Below are 15,504 nucleotides of genomic sequence, written 5' to 3'. Positions count from 1 at the left end.
TGCAGCGTGCGCACGCTGGGATAAAATATGCTGCATAAATAGGGAGACCCACATAAGTAGTGTGATATTCGTCGCTCGGACGCAGTATAAGTATGGCTCAGGTGTGCCAGCCACTAGTGACAGTCAAAGTGGATGAGCCTCGCTAAAGACTCTGGAAGATTCGACGTCTGGTTCAACCACTTTGACCAATACAATTATTCCTTCGTTCCTTGCGAAGCGCGGAAAGAGCATGAGCCACTGCATGCCCACGCGCAGTGACCATGTCATCGCTACTTTCGATGCAGAATCGCTTTCCGCGCACTAAGGTGACTTGTGAGAATGAAGCCAGCAATCGTGCGTGGGTGAACACAAACCGTAAACAGTGCACGTCCACATCACCTGCTGGCCCTTCGGCTTGGACGTATATGTCCACGTGATCCCTTTCGATTTCAAAGTCTCCGCCTCGCTGAAAGAGTTCTTGTTGGGCTGCACTACACGAGCATGGTCCGCGGTTTCAGTCACATTGACGGAGGTGGATGCAGAACATAGGCGACGCACCTCCACGAATATACACGTGGCTTGCGCGCCGCGTCAGATCGTTGTATATGTCGACCCGCGTTTCGGAAAGAACCATGAGCACATTGAGATGACGCTCAGCCATCATCGAGTCGCAGAGGATGCGACCGTCGCGGTAAGGAATCTTGGCTAAGAAGTCGACTATTTCCGACCGGTGCTCCGGGTATCGCTCCAGAGCTTTATCGGCATAGGAAGACCAGTACCTTCCGGCATGGAAATGCAGAGGGAACTTCGTCCACAACCGTACTGGGCGTTGGGCGAAGCCGACCTCCGTAAGATAGGACATACACATACGAGCCATGAGGAGATTCGCCTGTTGTTCGTCGACGCAGCCCGATGAAAGACGATCCAGCAAGTAGTCACGTACTGAAGCGTGCGCGATGCGAATGTAATCGCCGGAGTACGAGACCAAAGTCGAACTCAGCATGCTGAGGACCTGCTGCGACGAAGAGGGGCGCAGAGATCGATCGAACTTGGGTGTGGACAGCTCGTGATCGAAGGCAAGGAGCTCAGCAACTACGTCCTTGCTCAATGGCCCTCGAGAAAACATGAGCCAAGCCAGGAGGGGACGAATCACCTCTTTCTCATCGTCGGTCATCGATTTGAAGAGGTCCTCGTATATCCCTCGCAGAGTCCTTGGCATCCGCCGTAGCTTCATACGGAGCCGAACTGGAACGCCTGCGTCCTTGGCAATCTCACGAATCTGCAGTGCGGTCCATCGGAAACTTGGGAACACAACGTTAGACGTGCTCGGACAAGCAGTACGTTACTCACTTCCCATCCGCGCCCACGCATAGCGCTTTCCGCACACGTTGCATCTCTAGAGCAGCCACATGTGATAGGGCCCCGCACGGCGCAAGCGCTTTGTCCAGCACTGTCACGATGTCCTTGTTGACAAGGTTTCTGTGCATATGAAACTCGATGTCGCACGATCGATGGAGGGATTGGTGAATCGGCGCCTCGGTTCGGCTGGATACCATAAGTGATATCTGCCCGTGCACCTGAAGCATGCGTCGTAGCGACAAGGAGATTAGATCGCTGCTATAAGACTCGTCCAATGCATCGACAGCAATGAAGATTCGCGTGCGCATGGCGACTCGTGCCAAAATCGACATGAGCTCGTGCTGCATGACGTCCGGCGACGGTTTGGAGTGCCCGTGCATCTGCCTTTCATGCAGCTTTAGCAGCGCGGATAAGCCTTCGGTGGTATGATATGCTACTTGGCAGAGCAGGGACGCCAGAAGTTCCCCTAGCTTTCCAGATCTGGAGCTGTCTGTTGCATCGAACAAATGCGAGAGTATGATCGAGGGTGACGAGGAAATGACGCAAAACGCCTGAAGCTCGAGAATAGCGGCTGACCTGCGAACGGAGCGTGAGACGAAGCAATATCCAACCCAGTATACGTACATCATCGTACTCTTGCCGCATCCAGCTAGCGTATCGTCAGCTAATTTCTGAATATCAATACGCATAGCTCACCGCTTCCATGAAGCCAGATGGCGTGTTTATCACCAGACATGAAAGAAGCGAAGCTTCGACTGTCCAATACCCAGGAGCCTGTTCCGCTAACTCGAGCGCCCAGTAGGGCATTCATCACACCAGAAGAGTCCGGGTAAGCGAGCCAATCGAATATCTTGTCTATATCATGGGCCCCTGAAAGACGACGTCAAGCAGTGCGCATTGACTTGTGAGAGGGGCGTACTGTTTTTGATTCTCGTTTCCTCGCCAACGTCGACCAATCTTTTACGAAACTCCTCTAATAGCTCTCGATTGGCAACAAGTTGTTGCTGACACGTTGACGCATAGGAGCGCATTTCATCTTAAAAGTCTCTTGATGAGGTGAGGAAGTTCGTCGCAGGAGGTGACGTACTATATATTTCTTGTGTCTGTAATGCGATTCGCCTCAGGAAGATCGGCACCATATTTTGAGCATTCCCTACACGACAATGAGCACGATAAGAGACTGTGTCAGAGCCAGTCTTACAGTGAATGCTATCGCTGAGTATAGTCAATGTTTGTTGGGCTACAGATAGCGTCACAGCAGCGACAGCCTCATGGTGATTCATGGCGAGACGCCCTAGGTCGGCGAGAGCCGACGCAACCTCATCCGATTGACGGATGTGCTGCAGCCACCGTTCTTTCAAATACATCAATACGGGAGTTGTGAAAGGGAAAAAATACATCTGACTGAGTCTGCCGTCTCTTCGGAGGCGCATGACGAGCCCGAGAATGACCAGCATCTGCTCGAGCAATTTGACCGATGGCTCACGCAGTGCAGCGTGATGGTCAATAGGCATTGGAGTGATGATACGAAGGTGAACTTCCATTGTGTCGAAGGCATCCACAATGGAGTCGTAATCTTCCTTGACTCTTGTCGAGGCCTGACGTGCTTTAGCGGGAACCAAGTTCTGAGCTACGGCCATACCTCGACGGCGACGCCGATCGCAGCGAATATAGCTTTGACAGGGGAGAAGGGCTAGAGGAAACGACTCAGAAGGTAGCACGACTGCCGAGAGCGATACGCACCATTGTAAAAGCCTCTCCAAGGATGGGACATAGCGACTGCACTACTTTAGCAACTGGCTTCACCTTGTCCCGCATCCGGCGCCCGTCCTCCCGGAAAGCGAGAAAGTCCGCTTTACGGTGTTCGACCAACTCCAAAATGGCGCTGACCGAATCGAGAGATGACGAGGAGAGCGCAACTCCGCTTTGGCGCTCGTATTCTGCAACAGCATCTTGCAGACGAATTACTAGCGGGTCCGATGGCATGAAGGTTGGGAAGGATCGAGGATGGAGGCCAATAACAGTGGTTTTGCCGTCCTCGACGTAGAGAAAGAGAGTGCATGCGCCGCGAGCCCGTTTTCACAGCATCAACAAGACGGTCACTGCCACTCTCCCACCCCCCAGCCCCGATGCTGCCCTTCCATGTCGTCTGCGCAGTGCCAGTGTGTTGAAAGCACGCTGTCTTCACGTGTCGGGATGGTGTTGGCATTCACCCGCGAGTCGACTTCCAACATCATGGCACTTGTACGACCTGTGCACACAGTTAGCCCGCTCCCCGATATGGGGAAGAAGCAGTTATGAAACCTGCAAGACGTAGATTGCGTACAGCGCTTTCAGCGGTCTGCCGCCGTGCTTACGTCGCCCACCCAAACGTGGAGGATGCACCATTGTCGCACGATTCGAACCCGACCCAGCGGTAACGATTCAGTCCATATTACCAGTTTATAGATTCACATAGGGTACGAGGCATACATACTACAAGACACCGCATGAGAGGCAGAAAGATACGAGTCAAGGACTTGTGGACGACCGACCGTGAACATAGCGTACATGGTCCCTAGCCATACGTGTACAGCCGCTTAGTAAAAACACGTCGAGCGCTTAGGTGCGCTCGCCACGGAGGCGGCGCGCAAGGGCGAGATCCTTGGGCTGGATGGTGACGCGCTTAGCGTGGATGGCAGCCAAGTTGGTGTCCTCGAAGAGGGAGACGAGGTAAGCCTCGGCGGCCTCCTGGAGCGCCATGACGGCCGACGACTGGAAGCGCAGATCCGTCTTGAAGTCCTGCGCGATCTCACGCACGAGGCTGGACAAGGCCTATCAGCGACAACATTCTCGGCGAGCGATCACCCATGACTCACCGCTGGAAGGGCAGCTTGCGGATGAGCAGCTCCGTCGACTTCTGGTAGCGACGAATCTCACGGAGAGCGACCGTACCCGGCCGGAAGCGATGGGGCTTCTTCACACCACCGGTGGCGGCCTGCAAGAGGGCAAAGCGTCAGAACATCCGAACATTCCAAATCGGGAAGGAGGCGGCACCGCCACTGGGCCTGCTGACGCAGCTGCGGTGGCGGCGCGGTGGCGACAGCGACGACGGCGAACAGGACACTCACGGCGGCAGTCTTGCGCGCGGCCTTGGTCGCGAGCTGCTTACGGGGGGCCTTGCCTGCGCGGAGGAGTCAGCGAGAGACGCACAACAGGTGAGCGAGTCTTATCTCACCTCCAGTCGACTTGCGGGCGGTTTGCTGTGAACGACGACGGCGAGCACGACGAGCACGACGGTCAGCAAACGGTCAGCGAGCCCAAAAGCCATTTGCCCTCACCTTGGTACGGGCCATGACGACGAGATGGGCGGTTTAGAGCTGATTTGACGAAAGTTCGGCGGCGCTTGTTGGCGGGGCTCCTGGGGGAAGGAAGGAAAGGAACGACGGCGGGAGGTTCAGAGACCCTGTCGTTTTACGGAAGATTCCCACGGCGGGGCTCGGATGGTCCATGCGTCGCTGTTTGGGCCCGTTTTCGCGGCCTCGAAAGTCGGAAGATTGGGAATATCTGGAAGATGATTTTCTGTACGCAGCCCCGGGTCGATCTGGAGTAAGATATTGGACAGAGTGATTGAAACATGGCCGGTACACATGCTGAATTATTTTCGAGCGGTCTGACCGGACTGAGAGCGCTGCAAGGAGAGAAGAACACGAGAGCGCCAGTTCAGCAAAGCCGAAGGCGCTTTCTCCTTTTGGAAATGAAAGATCCCTGCACAACACCCTCTCCTCGTTCTCCGACAGCCCGAAACTTGCAAGGCAGTCTCAAGCATGCAACAGAAGTTTGATTGATTTTTCACGAGCTGTCGGAGGGGGAGCATGGGCCAGAAAGGGGGGCACGGAATGGCGCTTGTAGAAGCACAGCCACACCTGGAACGTTCGAATCTTCCGCGCAGGGAACGCACATTCCGACGCTGTTTCCCTCCAGCATGCGTATACCGCTCTAAGTCACCTCAGCACCTCACGCGGACGGGCTCGTCGCTTAAACACTTCCTGCTTACGACTCTGCCCGCCACTTCGCTCGAATACGACAGACTAGACTTCTGGAAGCTAAATGACATTCGCACTTCGAGCTGTATTCCGCTGCTGCGTATCTACCATCCTGTACTCGACGTGAGTTCTCGTGCACTACTGACTCAAAAACTGTTCTGTATGGCTCGCAGACAACAGGATTGGGTATATACAGTACAACAAATAGAAGTTAATAGCGCGACATTCCCGTCGGATACATGCGCGCTTCGAGGTTTCGGTGCAGTATGCGATGTCATCCACAATGAAGAGTATGCGGAGCATGCACAGCAAGATGACAGGGGAGGATCGAGAGGTCATGGGCCATAGCCAAAAGCCAGATAAAGCTGGAGCATGGGTAAGCGACAGCACGACCGACTTCGCGTAAGTACGCACCTCATCTCGGTCGAGCCGGTCTACTCCTCTGCTTCTCGACGCTCCTTAGGGTCGCTTGTGCTCCTTGCACCTCTCCCGGCACGGACTGCTCTACCGCAAACTGCGCGGCCAACCTCGCAACCCCGCCCACAATCCCTCCCACAATACACGCGACGCCGACGAGCACATATACCGGGTAAGCTAGATCGAGTATCCAAGTGATCGTAGTGTATGGCGCGATCACGAACGCCTGAAAGACGAGGGAGCCGAAGACGATGAGGGGCGCGCAGAGGTAGAGCGTGGCACCGACGACGTGGCTGAAGAAGGACGAGTGGGCGAGGAGGGCGGCGGACTTGCTGAGGCGGTAGGCAAGGTGAAAGCTGGCGAGGGCGGTGCGGGTGGACCAGCGGTAGATGGCAAGGAGGTAAGGGAGCGCCTTGGAGAGATCGAGCGGTGGGGTGACCGCGGACGCGGTGGGGGACGCGGTTGTTGCACTGGTCTCCATACTGAACGGAGCGTCAAGGCGTTCAGGTCGCGATTGCGGTCCTTTTCGTAAGAGAACAGACCGCGGCGATGCTTGTCGAGAGCATGAGTGTTGGAAGGCGCGAAGGCGGGAACTTGGAATCTGGAGTAAACGCGCCGTGCGGGATGCGGTGATGACGTCGGGCCGGATTTCACACGATGATGATTATTGTCTGGATTTTGTGGCGCCTGCATTCTCCTTACCCTCGACCATCACGGTGATTCAATGGCAGCGAAGTGACAGGATCCGGCTGCTCGATGTACTGGAATGATTGTGATCTAGACAAAAACCTGTATCTGTTGCCTCAACTTCGAGAGGCATTATTTCTCTGCTGTATATGCTGTCAACCTGACGTCTGTATGTCGTTGCATACGCTCAGTGCAGGACGATACAACCGCCTGGAAGATGTTTCGGAGCTCGCACGACCGATTTGAAACCCCTCGGCAAAGTCTGTACGCTCTCAACGCGCAAGCTGTTGCCGCCCGAGAAGGCTTCCGCTCGCTGGGCGTACGGCCCGTGCATCTAGACTCTTCCTACACTGGCGAGTCGACTAGTCTAATCATTCCGTTGACGCATTTAGACGAGCACTGACGACGTCTAGCCGTTGTCCGCGGGTCCGCATGTTGCGCCTGGCGCCACTTTGCGCATGAATAGGGACAGCGGGAAGGCGACGTCCCGTCGTAGCGCGGCTAGCCGTGGAGGACGGTTCACGCCTATCTTGCTGAATCATCTCCTTGCAGCATACTGTAAAACTTAGATCTAACCTTGAAGGGGAGACCTATATTGTAACTCAAGAGCGGCCGACCACTCCATTCATTGATTGCTCACCCCGTGACAGCACAGCCCTACTCCGTTGAAATGCGCACTGCGTAGACGCTATACGGTACGGGTACTTACTTCCCGCTCATTCACTGCATAGCATGGCAAGAACTGCTCGGGCGTGCGATTCTTCGTCCGTATCTGATCTCGCACAGGTGATGCCCATCACGGCACTGGTCAGCTACAGCATCGCTTGTGAAGCGCGAGACTTCTCCTTGACTCTCGCCACGTCGACCACGTCAACCACTGCGCGGATATCTACGCTTTGTGCTACGCCGATCACAGCGCATTTCTCATAGCGCCAGTATAGCTCTCCGAGTAGCAGCAACCGCCACCTTCTAACGACACGCCGAGGGAATGGCCACGGACTCTCTAGCTGACCTTTGGCGAGGCGCTCTCGATGCGTATGAGCGGCGGGCCGGGATCAAGCTCTCCTCTCCTGGGTTCCCACCCTTCGCGTCGTCGGACGAGATCTTCGAGTTCATCGATAGTCGTCGGACGGAGTTTAGCAACTTCCGGGAGGACGGACAACAGCTTCGGTCCAAATTGGAGCCCATCGCGTGGACGGTGCAGACCCTATGTAGTATCCTCGGAGAAGCGTTCGCTGTGGTAAGCTATGCCAATGATATTTGCGCCAGAGGTCGTTTTGCTGAGCGCATCGTAGCCTTTCTCGCCCGGAAAAGCAATCTTTACCGCCATCGGCGTCGCTCTCCAAGTACGCGTGATTTTTGCATAGTGACCTTGCTTCTGATTATCTCTGGTAGGCAGCGATGAAGGTGCAGAAAGACTTTGATGCTATTGAAGACGCTTTCGAGACCATGGCGCACCATCTGCGCATCATCAAGACGAGCGCTGCCCCCATCATGCACGTCGTCCTGAGAGAAGCCTCTTTGAAGTTACTCGTCCAGATCCTCGCTATCTTGGGCGTGATCACGGAGATGCAGAAGTCCGGGCGGTTGAGTACGTGACATCCACTGGCTTTCTGGCTTAGCCGTCTGACGTGGTCGTAGCGGCCTGGCTGAGAAGCATTCGGCACTCGGATGTACTCGATAAGGCGTTAGAGGAGCTGCGCCAGCTTGCAACGAACCAGCATCAGACAATATCCGCCGTGACGCTGCTCGTCTCCCAGCGGACGCTGTCCATCTTCACTGACAGCGCCGCTTGTAAGTGGGCGACATGAGTATCCGAAAGACAGCTTGCTTACGCGTATGCCCAGGGAACGACGCAGATAACATCCTGCGAACTTTCCTTGAACGTGTTTTGGACACAACGCGGGAGATCTACGGTATGCGCTTCTCTCGCCTGCCTCTCTCGTTGAGATCACACGGCTGATGAGTCATTGTCAAAGATCTGCTTCGCAAGAGTGCATCGGCAACGCAACGACAGAACACCGCGAACCGCAGGATTTTGGAGGACATCCAGAACAAGCTCTTTCAACTGAACGAGGAAGTCCTGAAGAAAAGTTCGTATTGCCGTCCATTTTCTCTGACTTACGCACTCATGTGATCGTTGCAGAGAGCTACAATCAGGGCAGGATATACGAATGGTTGCAGTATCCGGATTGCTCGGCGAAGATCAATGCGCTGTTATACGAGCGAGCCAGAGGGACCGGCTCTTGGTTCTTCGATAGCAATGAGTTCTCGGCATTCAAGGCGGGAAAGAAGCGTGTTCTTTTGTTACAAGGCAGCGGTATGTGACCTGGGTCGGACGCCTACTTCTCGAGCTGATCGCAGTTGTGCAGCTGGATGTGGAAAGAGCACAATCATGTACGTCAGATCGCTTTGCTGGAAGTAGTACTGATACGAACACGCGCAGGGCTGGTGCTATATGCGAACTTCGGGCGCACTGTGCGCTCGTGACCCCTCAATCCCTCGTCTTGACGCACTTCTTCGACGCCACCAATCCTAATCTGCGGCATCGCAATCTCGAAGGTTTATCATCCTCGCTTCTGTGCCAGCTTTCGCATCACGGGGCCGACGTACTTGAAGCGCTGCAGACCCTCCACGACAATCTCATGGCGGGTCGCTCCGAGATATCGCTCGATAAAGTTCAGTGCATGCTCGATGCCGCGCTGCAAAGTCGCGTCGCGAGAGTCTTCGTCGCACTAGATGCTTTGGACGAGGCCATCATTCAATTCGACTCGAGAAAAGGATGTTTTCTGGAAGATCTTATCAAACACGAGAACGTCTCGCTCCTCCTGTCGAGCCGTACCGAGGTGCCCTATAATCGGTATCTCGAGCGCTTATCCAGTGCTCGACTTCTCGTGAAGAAGCACTTGGTCGCGCGCGACATAGCAGTTCATCTAGATGACGTGCTAGCCGCGCGAGGTGCGCTCGCTAAGGTGAAGGGCCAAAACATCAGCCTTGTTCGCAAGATGCTCACAAGTAGGGCAGATGGGAAGTATGCATACCGCCCTTGCTTTGAGATGCCTCTTGCTTACGTTTGCCCAGCTTTCGCTGGACAGTGCTCCAGATCCAGGAACTGGCCGGCGTTGCTGGCATACCCACCCAGCTGCGCAGAATGCTGCACGACATGCCGAAGACGCTCAATGATGCCTATGATCTGGCCTTCGCGATGATGCCAGAGGCGCAGCGTGATGAGCTCCAGAGGATGCTCGAATGGCTCCTCTTCGCTCGTGGCCTGTTGGATAAACACGAGTACTCCGAGCTGCTGGCATTCGAGTGGTCCAAACACAGTGATCGTGACCTCCCAGTCTTCGACACCGAGCTGCGACCTTCGTCGCCGGACGAGATTTTCACCATCGTGAACTCAGCCTTTGTCTCATACTACGGAGGTTTCGTTCGGATTGCGCATGCCTCGATTCGCGACTATTTCCTCGGCCCTCGCACGCCAATGCAATTCTCCAGCACGAAAGCTTATACAAGGATGGCCTTCACGTGCATAGCCTACCTGTCTGCCGTGGGCACTACAGACACTCCCAAGAAACGATTGCTAGGACGCTATCCCTTACACTATCATGCGCGGAAGTTCTGGTCGTTCTATGCACACAAATCGCTGAAGGAGTTCTGGATCCTGTATGAGCCTGTGGAACGTTTCGTGAGCAGCTTCCCACCGAAGGCCTCATCGCTTTTGGAACTTGCAGTGAAGGAGCGCCACATCAACGTCCTCCGCATCGTCCATAGAGTCAGGCCAGACTTGCTCGAGCCCTTCCATCTCACAATAGATTTCTGTACGTGATTACAAGTACACCTTCGTAACTGCATCTCTCACGAAACCCATCACGCAGATAGACCACGGGTGCCGTTTGAGCCGGAGTTCGTGTCTTGGCCACGTTAGGCTTGTTTCACCTGGGCACAATGCTGCAGTATTTATGATAAAGGAAGGTTACTCACGATTATCGTCCATTGGCGTGGTGTCACTACCCGTCCGTAACGCTTCACCGACTATACTGTGTCTACTTCACGCTAACGGGTTACCAGTCCGCGCAACCTGAATTATACTTGCTGTATTTCCGTTCCTGCTCAATACTGAGTGCCAATCAATCATCGTGTCAGCGTCAACGGTCAACGTCAATTGACACCTGCGGTTGGTGATCGTTGGCGGCGCCTCTGCCGTCCCTCGATGGCAAAAAGACATGCATCAGCCGGGAGTCGAACCCGAGGCTAGAGCAATTAACCCCTCGGGCTCCGCGCGGATGGGAATACTAGGTTACAGCTCCCGCGAACTGCCGCAACGACATCCGGGGCCCTCCTTCCTCGCTGGCGCTCGGCGGGCCCCGGATGTTCGTAGCGGCAGTTCGCGAGAGCTCACCAGGAAGCTCCAATGTTACCGTTACACCACTGATGCTTGTAAAGTTGCACATTGCAAAAACATACTTCTCTCCCTCTTTGCCGCCAAGTCTTGTAAAGCGCTCGTGTTGCCATTACACCACTTAACTCAGGCTGCGGGCAGGCATGTCGACATTAACCATGAGTACTCGAGGCTATGCGACTGAATATTGTAAGTCCAGTGTCAGAGAAACTGCATAATCAGTGCGCCGCCAGAGCTTTCACCACCACCGCATCCGTCTCACGCACGATTCTATGCCTATACCAGTGCAGACCATCCCAAAGCCCGTTTCCGAGCCTCGTCAGGCGGTCAGTGTCGGTGTGCATCGGCGAACTGGCCTCGACAAGCGAAAGATCCACGCCCTCTTCGTTGAACTGGACGAGCCGAGACTGCAGCTTCGCGCGCGCCTGCACAAAGTTGGCGATGGGCGGGCGCAGGCGGTTGTAGAGCGCCATGGTGTCTTGCGAAAGAATCTCGAAAGGGCCCTTCTTCTGCGCGCGGGCGAGGATTTGAGCGAGGATGTAGCCGTCCTGGAGGATCGGTGAGCGGCGTAAACGAGAGGAGAGAAGTAGAAGAAATACCTCTATGGCTTGACTTGCGCCGGTGCCGAGGTTCGGAGTCATCGCATGTGCCTGCGATGCTAGTCAGAATGGCCGACATCAGTGTAGAGAGAGCTTACCGCGTCTCCCATCAACATCACCCCCTCGTCAGCCCACGTCTCGAGAGGCTTCTGCGTCAGCAGTACCCAATGACGCGACGGGTTGGGCATGCACTGTGTAGAGGCTATGAGCGCGAGGAAGAAAGTCTCAACCGCGCCGAATCAGACCTTCAGCAGCGCCTCCACCTGCGGCTCCCAGCCTTCGTACATCTTGACGATTTCGTCCGCGGTGGCTTCTCCGATTTCGGGGTCGGTGTAAGTGGTGTCGACGTCGGTCATGTCGGTGTAGAAGAGGACGACGTTGATGAAGCGACCATTGACGATGGGGTACGTCACAACGTACTGAAGAGGGGAAGTAAGCGCGCTATTGACCAGGCGAGAGGTAGCCGCTTACCTTGTCTTTGCCGCAGTACTATTCATACATCGTGGTGAGTACGATCATGGCATCGCTGAAAAGAGAGGATACCTACGATGTAAGGCTTCGTTAAAGCCGGATGGTCCGGCCACGCCGCCGCTAGCTGCTCCTGCGGAACTAGACCGCGATATAACTTGCTGCCGCTGTAGACAGGGTCCAGAGCCTGCTTCAGCTCCGGCTGGTTGAGTTTGTCGGCCAGACGAGCGACGAATTGGTGGCGGACGACCGAGTGAACGCCATCCGCGGCGATGAGGAGGTCGCAACGGGTCTCTTGGCCGCCTCGGAAGCGCAGTACGATCTTCTCTGTGGCATCATTGGTGTGCTCGTAGCTCTCGAGACGGTGGGAAAGGTGGATCTTGACGTCCGCGGAGATGTGCCCCATGAGCATGCCTTGGATCTCGGCGCGGTGCAGCAGGAACATTTTCCCTATTCATGGTGTTCAGTGGGGGGCGACGTGGATCGGAACTTATAGCTCACCGTCATTCTCTGGGTACACCTCCTTGAACGTGATCCCTTCGGGCTGGTCGCTCTTACGAAAGGTGAAGGCTGGGAACCTATAGTGAGAAGTGGCAAGCAGGCGATGAGTGAAGCAAGCTCACAAGTCGTCTCGGCGTTATCAAGGTATTTTTTCATATCGTCCTCCAAGCCTAGGTCCGTGAGGATGTCGTACACCCTCTGCCAGATATTGAGGCCCGCGCCGATTTCCGAGATCTGCGACGCCGCCTCGTAGAGGTGCACGTCGAGCATGGACATGTCGCAAAAGCGCTCAATGGCGCGCACGACCGCGAGACCACCGATGCCGGCACCTCTGCGAGTACGCAAGTCGAAGGCCAGCACGAATAGAAAGGTAAAGGGAAGAGAAGGTCAGCAGGGGCTCATCTTAATGGCGATGTGTACGCACATGACGGCGACGGTAAGCTTGCGGGGAGCGTTCTCAGCCATGGTGAAGTGGTGGGAGTAGAGAGGAACAGAAGTAGAAGGTCCTTGAGGGTTCGATATTCGTCGAATGAGAGGCGCCTTATATAGTGAGCTCAAGCGCGTGGGTACATCGGGCTGTAGCGCTTCAGCAACCGAGGGAAGATGCCGCTTCATGGGAACCACTTACGAGGAATGAAAGCCTGGGAGATATGATTTACGCGCATGGTGAGCGCTCGTTCACTGCCTTGCTCTTGTATGTTGATGATTGTGAATCGAATGCAGCTCGCTACTGACGCGCTCGTAAAGGTCTTGAAAATTATATGCGTCCTCTGAGAGCGCACATCTGTCTATGAGGCGAGTGAGTACAGTTCAGTTCGCGAGGGTCGGGGTGCTTCGAGCGGTCGACAGAGGTAGGGAGGCCATAGAAGGACCAAGACTGGGTCAGACGCGAAAGACCGCGTCTGTGGCAAGCCGTCAGCAGATCACATGAGCGCGCTTCATATGCGGCTGCGTTCCGCGCGCAAGCATGCCGGGGTGAAAACTCGCACGGTCAACCGATTCATTAGCAATCCCTTTTCCCAAACACTCATCACGTTCACTACTCGCCAAAAGCTGTATTCGACCTTACGCCGTGGACAAAGCCAGCGCCACGGTCTCCTCAGCCTGGCGCACGAGGCTATGCGTGTAGGGCCAGTAGTATCCGTCCCGGATCCCCGCGGCGACCTTTCCCAATCGATCCGGCGCCGTGTACATCGGTGAGTCCTTCTCCACCAGGGACAAGTTCGCGCCTTCCTCGTTGAATTCGTAGAACAGGCCCTGCAGTCGGGCACGCGCTGATACGAAATTGGCCTTGGGCGGGCGGAGACGGTTGTAGAGCAGCGCCATCGTCTCGTTGGAGAGCATCTCGAGGGGTCCCTTCTTCTGCGCTCGCGCGAGGATTCGGGCGAGGACGTGGCCATCCTGAGGAGGGCAACACGTCAGTAGAAGAAATGATTCGTTTCTACAGTCATATACCTCGATGGCCTCGCAAGCGCCCGTTCCGATGTGAGGATTCATGGCGTGAGCCTGCGAAAAGACTCAACACCTAGTAAGTGCTTGCACGACGAAAGGAGCGCACCGCATCCCCGAGCAGGAAGACACCGTCGTCAGCCCACGTATCGAATGGCTTCAGCGTCAGGATCGCCCAGTGCGAGGGATTCTCCATGCACTGCGAACCTAGTCAACGAGCTGCTTGTAAAAGAGGACCGAGACATACCTTGATCACGGCCTGCACTTCAGGCTCCCATCCTTCGTATATCTTGAGAACTTCTTCGGCGGTCCCTTGCCCGATCTGCGAACCGAGGAAGGGGGTATCGACTTTGGATGGATCGGTGTGGAAGGGTACAACGTTCACGACGCGACCACCGGAAACCGGGTAGGTGATCATGTGCTGAACGACATTGTAAGTACTGGGTCGACAACTTTTGTGACGGGGACAGTACCTTGTTCTTGCCACAATACTTGCAAGGCAGGACAGTCAGTCGTTATAACGTATCCATAAACTAGTCGACGTACCGAGCGCGGCTTCGTCAACGCGGGATGGCCAGGCCACTCTGCCGCCAACTTCTCCGTGGGAACAAGATTGCGATAGGCCTTGCTACCACTGAAGAGAGGATCGACGGACTCGAGCAACTCGGGCCTACCGAGCTTCTTCGCCAACGCAGGAAGGAACTGGCGGCGGACGGTCGAATGGACGCCATCTGCAGCAATCAGCAGGTCACACCGCGCCACTTGACCGTCCTTGAAGTTCAACTGGTTCCTCAGCGCGGCATCTTCGGTGTATGTGTAGCTCTCTAGGCGATGAGAGAGACAGATCTTGACCGCCGGAGAGATGTGCCTCAGAAGAATATCCTGGACGACAGCGCGATGCAGTAGGAGCAGTCTCTCTGTGTTGGGTCAGCTACGATGTATCGGACGTGGCGCTACGACTGACCGGAGTCCTTGAGCTGGACCTCGCACATGGGAACGCCTTGGGCTTGATCGCTCTTGCGAATGGTCCAGGCTAAAGTGCTCGTCATTTCATGCGGATAATATCCAAGTGAAGTGGCACTTGCCGTAATTCTCGTTCGCACGCAGGAGGGCGTCTATGTCCTCCTTCAATCCAAGCCCGCTGAGCATCTCGCAGACTTTCGCCCAGAGATTAATGCCGGCACCGATCTGGTTGATTTGGGAAGCCGACTCGTAGATGGTCACCTCCAGCTGGGACATGTCACAGAAGTGCTGTATGGCGAGGACGGTGGCAAGTCCACCTATGCCACCACCTCTGGACGCAGGAGAAGGAGGTCAGAAAGCGTCTACGATGAGCAGCGAGACACGTACATGACAGCAATGTTGATCTTGCGAGGCGCGTCGGTGGTCATGCTTGGTACGTCTGGCAAAAGGTTGGTCGAAGTCGAGGATGAAAACGTCGAGGCGTACAGTGGACGTCTTTATAGTTCGTGGGACGGCTGAATTTTGCCACGGCAGTTCTCCGCCGTGATAAAGTCCAGTCAAAAACGACGAGCATTTACATACCAAATATGGCCACGGTGTTGGAGGTTCGCAAGGCGACTGCGACGAGACTTGATGCAGCGGATCATGACTAAAG

The 15,504-nt window shown here is 55.3% G+C and overlaps 6 protein-coding genes across 6 annotated transcripts; 1 reads left to right on the top strand and 5 right to left on the bottom strand.

The window, feature by feature from the left end:
• Positions 1 to 7: 7 nt before the first annotated feature.
• Positions 8 to 3,449, bottom strand: SCHCODRAFT_02644444 (uncharacterized protein). Its single transcript, XM_050346390.1, has 12 exons — positions 3,082 to 3,449; positions 2,981 to 3,031; positions 2,744 to 2,936; positions 2,540 to 2,692; positions 2,426 to 2,491; positions 2,258 to 2,374; positions 2,035 to 2,208; positions 1,963 to 1,987; positions 1,330 to 1,914; positions 538 to 1,280; positions 354 to 470; positions 8 to 300 (listed from the first exon to the last, which is right to left on the bottom strand). Exons 1-12 carry the CDS (start codon positions 3,322 to 3,324, stop codon positions 173 to 175), a joined length of 2,595 nt encoding a protein of 864 aa, XP_050197125.1. The 5' UTR covers positions 3,325 to 3,449; the 3' UTR covers positions 8 to 172.
• Positions 3,450 to 3,761: 312 nt separating this feature from the next.
• Positions 3,762 to 4,768, bottom strand: SCHCODRAFT_02644440 (histone-fold-containing protein). Its single transcript, XM_003026388.2, has 5 exons — positions 4,659 to 4,768; positions 4,556 to 4,580; positions 4,449 to 4,501; positions 4,197 to 4,315; positions 3,762 to 4,141 (listed from the first exon to the last, which is right to left on the bottom strand). The coding sequence occupies exons 1-5, from the start codon at positions 4,671 to 4,673 to the stop codon at positions 3,940 to 3,942; spliced, it is 414 nt and encodes a 137-aa protein (XP_003026434.1). The 5' UTR covers positions 4,674 to 4,768; the 3' UTR covers positions 3,762 to 3,939.
• A 643-nt stretch (positions 4,769 to 5,411) lies between these two features.
• On the bottom strand, positions 5,412 to 6,362 carry SCHCODRAFT_02644438 (uncharacterized protein). The gene is made up of 2 exons (XM_003026389.3): positions 5,778 to 6,362; positions 5,412 to 5,728 (listed from the first exon to the last, which is right to left on the bottom strand). The coding sequence occupies exon 1, from the start codon at positions 6,259 to 6,261 to the stop codon at positions 5,779 to 5,781; it is 483 nt and encodes a 160-aa protein (XP_003026435.1). The 5' UTR covers positions 6,262 to 6,362; the 3' UTR covers positions 5,412 to 5,728; position 5,778.
• Positions 6,363 to 7,455: 1,093 nt separating this feature from the next.
• SCHCODRAFT_02706840 (uncharacterized protein) lies at positions 7,456 to 10,395 on the top strand (the record flags this gene model as incomplete). Its single annotated transcript, XM_003026301.2, has 11 exons — positions 7,456 to 7,707; positions 7,763 to 7,813; positions 7,863 to 8,058; positions 8,109 to 8,261; positions 8,315 to 8,383; positions 8,447 to 8,560; positions 8,614 to 8,787; positions 8,840 to 8,864; positions 8,914 to 9,498; positions 9,549 to 10,288; positions 10,346 to 10,395. 11 exons carry the CDS (start codon positions 7,456 to 7,458, stop codon positions 10,393 to 10,395), a joined length of 2,409 nt encoding a protein of 802 aa, XP_003026347.1.
• A 562-nt stretch (positions 10,396 to 10,957) lies between these two features.
• SCHCODRAFT_02644430 (FAD/NAD(P)-binding domain-containing protein) lies at positions 10,958 to 12,951 on the bottom strand. Its single transcript, XM_050346389.1, has 9 exons — positions 12,862 to 12,951; positions 12,560 to 12,768; positions 12,438 to 12,506; positions 12,016 to 12,386; positions 11,940 to 11,957; positions 11,714 to 11,887; positions 11,567 to 11,659; positions 11,469 to 11,519; positions 10,958 to 11,417 (listed from the first exon to the last, which is right to left on the bottom strand). Exons 1-9 carry the CDS (start codon positions 12,900 to 12,902, stop codon positions 11,088 to 11,090), a joined length of 1,356 nt encoding a protein of 451 aa, XP_050197124.1. The 5' UTR covers positions 12,903 to 12,951; the 3' UTR covers positions 10,958 to 11,087.
• Positions 12,952 to 13,379: 428 nt separating this feature from the next.
• On the bottom strand, positions 13,380 to 15,282 carry SCHCODRAFT_02593774 (FAD/NAD(P)-binding domain-containing protein). Its single transcript, XM_050344002.1, has 8 exons — positions 15,237 to 15,282; positions 14,972 to 15,180; positions 14,851 to 14,919; positions 14,433 to 14,803; positions 14,360 to 14,377; positions 14,134 to 14,307; positions 13,996 to 14,085; positions 13,380 to 13,943 (listed from the first exon to the last, which is right to left on the bottom strand). Exons 1-8 carry the CDS (start codon positions 15,275 to 15,277, stop codon positions 13,503 to 13,505), a joined length of 1,413 nt encoding a protein of 470 aa, XP_050197123.1. The 5' UTR covers positions 15,278 to 15,282; the 3' UTR covers positions 13,380 to 13,502.
• Between the last annotated feature and the right edge of the window lie 222 nt (positions 15,283 to 15,504).

Source organism: Schizophyllum commune (assembly GCF_000143185.2).
Source record: "Schizophyllum commune H4-8 unplaced genomic scaffold SCHCOscaffold_16, whole genome shotgun sequence".
In the NCBI taxonomy this organism is placed as follows: domain Eukaryota; kingdom Fungi; phylum Basidiomycota; class Agaricomycetes; order Agaricales; family Schizophyllaceae; genus Schizophyllum; species Schizophyllum commune.
The sequence above is the reverse complement of the archived record's forward strand: the minus strand, read 5'-3'. Positions and strand labels throughout refer to the sequence as shown.